General features: G+C 41.6%; 1 protein-coding gene across 4 annotated transcripts in view; it reads left to right on the top strand.

Annotated features, from left to right (window-relative positions):
* The first annotated feature begins 413 nt into the window (after positions 1–413).
* Positions 414–9,118, top strand: part of kcnc2 (potassium voltage-gated channel, Shaw-related subfamily, member 2) — a 104,056-nt gene continuing 95,351 nt past the window's right edge. Inside the window, exon 1 of one of the 4 annotated variants that reach the window (XM_074697925.1) lies at positions 414–1,380. In XM_074697925.1, coding sequence (XP_074554026.1) covers positions 826–1,380 — 555 coding nt within the window. In that variant the 5' untranslated portion in view covers positions 414–825. The remainder of the gene's footprint in view (positions 1,381–9,118) is intronic. The other 3 variants (XM_074697927.1, XM_074697926.1, XM_074697928.1) reach the window with 3 other exon arrangements.

The following is a 9,118-nucleotide window of genomic DNA, read 5'->3' as shown; positions in this document are numbered from 1 at the left end:
ACCCTCTGGGTTTGATTTGACTTTGAAATTAATGATCATTTCAATTAATACCAGGTAGAAATCAGTTTACTCTAAAGACTAGATATCACTAATGATGGAGATCATTTTATGATAGCTGAAAGAGTTAAAGAGACACTTGAAAGATAAATATACTTGATATTCTTGCTTTTAATGTTTGTGTTTATTGTTCAGCTTTTAAAAGGTTCAGCACCCTTAAACTGTCTGATATAGTAAAGTAAATTAACTTGAAACATGTTCCCTTCAGTTATTTCTTGAGCCAAGTCGTGAGAGGCAGCAGTGTTTCTCTCATAGCCAGCCTCTATGATTTTCCTGAACCAACAAACTCGTTAGTGTGCGATGGGTAATTTTTCCGAGCAAGCAATAAAAGTAGAGCAGGCATTATTGTTATGAAGGCTGTGTTGAATATTTTGGAGTAACGCTCCTGACGCTGACGGCCGGTTGTGCGTCTTGGAGAGGGCAGGGACGCCGGAGACGCGCAACGGCAGCAGCAACAGCGAGCACAGTCTGTTTGGAGCCACCGGTTGAGATCATTCAACACTCTGAGCGCTGACTGTCTGAGCGGATAGTGGAATACAAACAAACCACCTCCATCTCCTGAAATCCACAAACAGCGATGGACACCTTCCCTGGACCTCTGATTTGCAAAGAAAGCGTCGGATGATTGAAATTGGAGATGCTGCGCATCAAAATCCTGAAGCGTCTTTGAACAGGACTGTGGGTGTGTGCGCGTCGGGCTCGCCGTTATTCCGGACTGCACACGCCAACTTCCCCCGCTTTTCATCAAGTCATGTCTGATACAGAGCGATGGGCAAGTTTGACGACAACGAGAGGATAATCCTCAACGTCGGGGGCACGAGGCACGAGACCTATAAGACCACCCTGAAGACCCTGCCGGGGACGCGACTGGCCCTGCTCGCCTCTGACTCGGACATCGACTCCGTGCTGGATCAGCTGCAACAAGTCCCCGGCTTCATCGAGTACAACGCGCGGACCAACGAGTACTTTTTCGACCGCCACCCGGGCGTCTTCGCCTACGTGCTCAACTACTACCGCACTGGAAAACTCCACTGCCCGGCGGATGTGTGCGGACCACTGTTCGAGGAGGAGCTCTCCTTCTGGGGCATCGATGAGACGGACGTGGAGCCCTGCTGCTGGATGACATACCGGCAGCACCGGGACGCAGAGGAGGCTTTGGACGTCTTTGAGCTCAATGTGGACAACGGGGAGGATGAGGACGACATAGGGAAGCGGCTCGGCATTGAGGATGTGGCTGCGGACGGGAATGTCAGCCAGTGGAGGAAGTGGCAGCCGGTGATCTGGAATCTATTCGAGGATCCGTACTCCTCCAGGGCGGCGCGGGTAAGGGCGCAGCGCTGCGTCTGGAGCTCTCCAAGCATACACGATGATCCCACACTCACACCTCGCATCCAACCTCCCTTTCATTCACAAAAACGCACCCTCAAAATGAGTGTTTAAGCGCGGTTTTAGTCCCTAAATCCCTCATTAAGAGTTTTTAAAAAGTCTTTTACAAGTTTGTTTCGGCGCAAAACCTGAATTCTCTCTTAAAAATAAGATCTTGCAGTTGTGTGAAGCTTTTTTCCAACCTTTGATTTTATGTGAAAAATACTTATAATAGTTTGTATCACATCACTTGGTATTTTCTGGAATAAACCCACATTTTGACTCATTTAGAGCTTTTTAGAGGTTTAATCATCACCTTAGAAAAGAAACAGCTTATTCCACTTGTCACAAGGAAACGAGGTGTTAAGACAGTGCCAAGATGGATATTCATAGAAGCATTTAGGTGAGTAGGCCTGTGCCAACAGAGGCTCTATCCTACATTAGTTGCACTCTGTTGATTTTACACATGCATCCTATATTTGCGTGTCACACTGGATTTCCAGTAAAAAGGATTTTTCTGTGTTGTGTCAGAGCTCAAGAGTTGTCACTTTAACAGTCACAGTGAGCTCATTAACCAAGATTCTGTTCAGAGCTTCTTCATCCTCAAACCTATGTGCAAAAAAGTTTTCAACTTTAGAACACTAAAAAACACCTGAGGCACTTTATCATTTTGCATTTCTGAGGTTTATTTCAGATAAGATGCAGGAGCAGGCTTAGATTTTGTATCAGAAGATCAGATGAATGATCTGTCTTACAAACATTGCATTGAATGGGTTTTACATCAGCAGGGTATAGATGGCAACAGTTTCCTCTAAAGACCAACCATGTTTCATTTTACAGCCTCACTCGTCAAGGACGTTGACTTTGCAAAGCATTTATGCTGCTGCTGTTGCATTCTGGGTAATTTTGAAACAGAAGCAGCTTTCCTTTCTTTTCGAAGAATTCTTATTTTCACTGACGTCTGAGCTGAACTACGGACGTCATATTCTAAGAATTTGAAATAAACTGACAGAACGATGAGACTTCATTGACAGGCAGACGTGTGAGGAGAGTGACTGACCGCTGGCTCAGATGTCTTGTTGTGTGAATGGGAATTAATGGCCACACAAATCTTGTGTGGTGTCACAGACAGCTGCGGTAAGGATGATGATGCAAACACACACAGATGAAGCTAAAATGTTGCACAAAAAGTGCTGCTAATGTTTGGATTAGTGGTAATAATTGATGTAACTATTGTGGGTGTGGCCAACTGTGACATCACCTCTATAAAATAGTGTTTTGACCACATGTAGTGCTCCCCTTAATGTGCTCCTACCCAAAACCACTGAGCTGTTTAATACAAATATACTGCACATCACTTCTGCAACACTCAAAATCTTTTCTAAGCTTTCATATGCAGCAGAGCTTTCCTCATACCACCCGCAGCTAGAAAGAGAGCTCAGTATTATTTGGCACCAGAAACAACACTAGGTTCTGCAGTGGTTACATCACTCCTCCTCTTCATTGTCTACAGGTTGCTGTTTGAACACAAACTACACAGTCTTTTTATGAGATGTGCTTGTTTGAGGAAGGGAAGCAGTGTTGAGATTCTGAGGGGATGGTGGGTAATTTAGACAAGTGAATGAACATCCCCGTCATCTGGTGTCAGAGGAGGTTGTGAATTTTTTTAAGAGTTCTAAAAAAGTGATGCAGCAGCTCATTTTAATCATATCAGTCAGCGTGAGCTTAGTCTGAGATGTGTTTCATGACAAAGCAAAGCAAAAGCAATGCAGAACAGTTCACTAAAATGATAATCAGGTCACAAAAACAAAGTGTGCTGGAGACAATAATTTGAATTCCATAAAAGCTTAAAAGTCAAGTTGACATATGTGGAGAGACAAAATGATCTGAATCCCTTTTAAGATATAATATGCTGAATTTGACACCAAATGACTGTGTTTTCTGTCCAGCTCTTGTGCTAAAACCAAACAGTGAAAACTCTTGTCAGCTTCAGGCACAAAAGAGAACTTTTATAAGTTTAGAAAAAGATCAGAGGGCTGAGTGCACCAGCTTCTTGTAAACTGAGCTGGTTTTATCTCTCATGTCGGACTTTGCAGAAGTCCTTGCATAAGGAAGAAACACAACCCATAAGAAAATCAAAGATCGGAAAACACACTAATTCAGTAGGTATAGGGAGAACATTAAACAAGCTTATTGTGAAGTTAAACAACACAAGCACAAACTTTTGAATAACAGAAATCAGTCAAGTATTATACCATCACCTTCATAAAACAACAGCATCATTATTTATGTATTCAGAGTTCCACTGACAGATCCAGGATCAGAGGCCTGTTCCTGTCCAACACTGTAAATTTGAGCCTTCAACAAACTGAGACAAAGCTTATTGCAGATGATACAAAACTTTAAAATCAGGTCACAGCCTGAGCAAGCTCTTTCTCCTCTTAACTTTTTCTTAAGCTTCGAGCTGGACACAAGGTCTCACCCAGGCATACACCAAGCTGGAAAACCTTGCCCCAGGTTTTAACAAAATAAAATCTACCAACACAAAATCTTTAGAAACAAGCAGGAGCCTCCTGAGTAGAAATAAAGGGCCTTAAGGTGAATGTACCTTCAAACCAACCTCTGTCTTTAAAACACAATGACAATCAGATCCAGTTTTAAAGAAATGATCATTCTGAGACTCAAAGATAATGAGTCTGAGACTCAAAAATAATGAGTCTGAGAAACAGTGTTTTTCTGATTTCAGGTCATGAGTGTTGGATTTAGTCAGTTGATTTAAGAAATATTGAACTGTTTCCTCGGCTTATCTCCAGAGTACCTCTGCAATCTTGACTTATAACAAAAATAGAGGTGTTAGTCTGGAGCTGTGTGTGAGTGTGTGTTTGTGTTTGCGGGGAGTCTGGCAAGGCATTGACCTTGCCTCGTATCAATTATCCCTCCTTCTGCCCTCCTCACAATCCATCAGGAAACTTTGAGCCAGGATGACAGCAGGGATTTGTCTGTAAGCCATGGCGAGACATGATGTATACTTTATCATTACAAGATACTTTGAGAGACTTAACGTTAATGTAATACAACAGCTACATTAGAAGTTATAATTAGATTACAGTATCACATTATAGCCGCAGCTTAAAATGGACCACTCATGTATCGATCAATGTTTCCTGTACTTTTCAGCCAAATGTTCTTTATATTTCCTTGGAAATGTTTTTGGCTCCTGGCCTGCTGTCAGAGGAACTAGCAAAGACATATTGGAGGTAAATATTGAGTTAGTATCACTGACAGAAGGCAGTCGATGGAGCTGAATGCTTGTGTTTACAACACACATACTTTTGTCTCCCCGCACTGACTCGCCCCTAGTGTGCACACACAGAAATGAAGTCACGCCACATTTCCTGCCACCAGTACCACGCACAAGCATCTGTTTCTATAAGTGCTTCACTGCCGTCTGCATGTGAAGCTCAGTCCCTGATGGTGAGGACACTCAACCTGCTGCCATGTTGTCAAGGTGGGAGCACGCAGAGACATGCTGCTCCTGTTGATGCTTACATGTTCCGTCTTTCTTTTAAATAGAAAATCCAACTTAATTTTAGCACAAATTTTAATGCAAACCCAAACACAGAGAGGTCAAATGTAGGCCTGGGATGATAGTCAATAAATCAATTAATCGTACAATAAATTAAATGAACTCAATAATATTTCTGACCTCAATATGTCGCAAACAAGCTGGATATCAAGAGGGTTCACTCTGTGCATCACTCTCAGCCCTTGTAACGCAGAACAGAGTGAACCTTCTCGTCAGTTAGGGGCAAAAGCAAGTAGGGATGGGTACCTTTCACATTTGAAACAATGCGGTACCAATGCCCGGTACCTGGCAATCGGTACCGGTACTCAACGGTACCAATTTTCAGTACTTTTTTGTGTTACTGTCACAAAAAATGAATTTATTTAATAATAAAACATAAATATGTTTTTCAATTTAACACATTTACTCTTCAGTATGTAACCCTGCAATGCTGTGTTCATGTCAGGCATGGAAAATTACCTACTCTCCCACTCCCTCACAGTCACAAGGATGCATTTAGGTACCTAAACATGGTACCTTTTGGTTTTACGTGAATCGGTACCCGATACTTTGGACAGAATTCTGTCCGTACCTATAAAAGTACCTAGTTCGGTACCCATCCCTAGATGCAGGTTAACATAGTAGAAATTAGGAGGAAAAAAAGGTGATTGTAAAGTGAAATGCCACAGCCCCAGAGTAGAAATATTTTAGCTTTAAACTGAATGAGCAAGGTGAGCCCGTTATCATGGTCGAGCCAGTGTGCAGCAACAAAAAAAGGCAACACAACAAACTCTCATACCCATCCAAAACACAACCACCCGACACAGTTTTTCCAGTCAGCACTCACACAGGTGTTTGATTAACGAAGTAAAAACAAACGGAACAGCGCAAAATAGTGTCGCTCACAGAAAGTCTATTCTGAACGCTTTAAACCGAGACAACTGGACTGTTCATAGTTTGAAAAGAAGCTGATAAAGCCTCATATATGAGAGGAGAACGTTTCACATACTTAAACGTCTATAAAAATGTCTAGAAATATTTACACAAATGGTTAATTTGGTCTCAAAATAAAATTGTCAATAACATCCTTTATCGTCAATTTTTGTGGGACAATATGTCGTCTAGCAAAATTTATTATCAACCCAGGACTAATCCAATCTATGTGTAAGAGAGGGGACATGTAGCATGTGTCTAAAAGCAGTCCCTTAGGGCCCCTGACAAGGCGTTAGCAGAGTAATGTGGAATTACCCTCCACTGAAATGAAAGGTGTGATTCAGTGAGCGAACATGTGTCAGGGAAAGCTCAGCTCTCTTACAAGTTCACCTTTGACCCTCCAGTGCTGAGAAGACAGCATTAACTGCAGAGTGGTCTTTAATAATCATGAATAAAAAGAATGATGGGTGGATCACACACAGGGGGTAATCATGTAGAAATCAGACACTATTTTAAGACGGGACCTGAATTATTTAGTTGATCCAACTATGATGTATGTAAGACATGGAAAATGTTCATAACAAGCTGAGCCTACTGTATCTCCATTGCAAAATATGTGTCACTTTCTTAAAGAGGATTTCTCTCCACTTATGAAATTAAAATTAATAAAATACTTTAAAAAGTTACAGAAAAGTGAAAAATTAAGAGATTAGATCTGTGTTTCTAATTTCTCATCAGACAAACAATCCTGATACAAACAGATCAAGGCTATAGACAGCAAGGCCTAAATCAATTGAACTCAATAATTTTGCTGGCCTCAATATATTGCCATGTCCATGCGTGTTTGTTTTCCTCATCTCCCCAGACTGTTTATAGTTTAGGATGAAGCTGATGAAGCCTCATGAATCAGAGGTGTAACGTCTTCACAAACTCCAAACAGTCCAGTTGCCTCGGTTTTGAGCTTTTGGAATAACTCTGGCCTGAATGAGTGAGAATTTACATGGAGACAGAGTGTTTAGTTTGCTACATGGGAAAAGAAATACTGCACTTAAACACCTTTTTTTTTTTTTTTTTTTTTTTTTTTTTAAATTCAAGTGCAATTTCTGACTAAGAGCCCTTGTTATTATTATTATTATTATTATTATTATTATTATTATTATTATTATTATTATTATTATTATTATTATTATTATTATTAGTAGTAGTAGTAGTAGTAGTAGTAGTATCTTTTGGATATCTAACTGTTGTTGATATTACAATTACAGTAGTAAAAAATTCTCAAGAGAAGTAAAAGTTTATTGCATTTGAAAGGGTGTACTTTCATTGTTGTGATATGTTTTCATTATATTGGTGGTTCATTTGGCCTGAAAATAATACAGTCAATAATATTGTCAATAATATCATTAATCCTCTATAACTGTGGGACAATATATTGTTATCAGCCCAGGCCTATAGACAACTGCCCAAACAGCCCACAAACACAAACTTTAGATCCAGATGTTGATACAGTAAAGCGTTTATGCAAAGTATTCCCATTCACAGCCCCTAACCTGCACTTTAATGAAACAGTGAAGTCAGACTTAAAGAACCTCTTTGCAGCAGAAGACACAGGGTTGATGGGTAATTTGGGCTTATTCTTTGGACTCAGTGGCAACAAATAGCAACAGTGTTTTCCATTGTTTAGAGTAGTCACAGGGCATCCAAATAAAAACGACAAGTGTTCATTAGATCAGCGGCTTGAATAGAGACGTCAGATTAGGTGAGCCGAAAACTCAAGAGACTGCTCTCTTCCTTTAAACAGCTCATCTATGAGTGTGCATGTGCCAGCAGTGAGCGTTAGCAGGCGTGTTTCTCTGCACTCCCCACGCTGTTTCTATTGTTGTAGTCATCCTGTCCTCTCCTCACTCTCAATGCTGCCTCTCTAATCTGCACGTAGTGTGTTTTTTAACACAGGCCATCAGTGCGTGTGTGTGTGAGGCAGTCAGAGTTTCTTGTATGTTTTAAGGACAGGTTGAGAATATGTAAGACTGTTTTCTGTGTATGTGTGTGTAGGTGTATGTGTTCTTCAATGTGTTAACCTGTTTGTTTGTCCCTCTCATATCTCTGTAGTTGGCCATTGCTGGATTTGGATGGTAACAAAAAGATAAATAAATAAAATAACACCCACCACCTTTTTCATTTCCCATGTCTGCGCTGAGACAGAGGTTTAACTGATGCCTGACTCTGAAGTCCCCCCCACCCACCCCTACACCTCACCCACGCATCCCCCCCATCCTCTCATGAACCCATCTGAGACTGCAGCTTGCTTTCTTCCACTTAAGAGGTTAAAAACCCAAACCGTCTGGGTGCTGCCTGCCGCACGCCTGAAGATACCAAAGCCAGGCTGCACGCTCAGCCTGCCTGTTGTCATGGAAACATCATCGCTCATCACCACGGCCTGTTTTCATTCAGATCCGTCCGGTCTGTGAAACTGATTGATTTCAGAAACCTGCTCGACCATGAACCCTTATTGCTCAGTAACCCCTTGCGTGCTAGCTTGTTAGTTTTGAGGCAGTGATGCAAAAGAAAGGTGTTAGAGCGTCACTAACATGACTGATCCATGTCTGCATGTCACTAACTGCTTTCTTCTCTCTGTCAGAGGTGACACACGATGACGTGCTTCAAAATCTTCACTTCTTGCTCCTATTTAATAAAACCTGCAGGTTTAATAGGGCCCTCTGCTCCTCCTGTTGAATGATTTTGTGCAGTGTAAGGTTGTAGGAGTTCAGGAAATGCAGCTGATCCGCCTCAAACAGACGGCAAAGCTTCACTGAGTAAATAGAGTCTGACGTGTAAACAGCAGCAGACCTGACGCTGGGTAGGAGATCAGGGCAAATGGCTGCCCAGGCGTGGGCGGTGACAGCATGCCACTGGGTATGTTTGTAGCCACTGCCAGTCACGTTAATCTGAACCGCCAATCATCCTTCTGCACTGCTTTGGTTCACTGTAACAGCTCAGTGTACAGGAAGAGTGCGGAGGACTGCAGGTATTATAATTAGCAGAGAGGTTAGGATGAGGAAGACTTTCACATTAACAGCTGTGCTTCTGTTAAAGGTGTGAGAGTGAGATGTGTGTTATTTTTTTCTCTTTTCAGTGTATTTGTTGCTAAGCACTGTGCTCAGCACGGTTTCCTGTCTACTTTACTTTGTATTTATCACC

This window comes from Halichoeres trimaculatus, unplaced genomic scaffold (genome assembly GCF_033239565.1).
Source record: "Halichoeres trimaculatus isolate MK-OKI-2021-1 unplaced genomic scaffold, fHalTri1.1 fHalTri1_scaffold_21, whole genome shotgun sequence".
Classification (NCBI taxonomy): Eukaryota; Metazoa; Chordata; class Actinopteri; order Labriformes; family Labridae; genus Halichoeres; species Halichoeres trimaculatus.
Note: the sequence above shows the minus strand (reverse complement) of the source record. Positions and strands in the feature narration are given on the sequence as shown.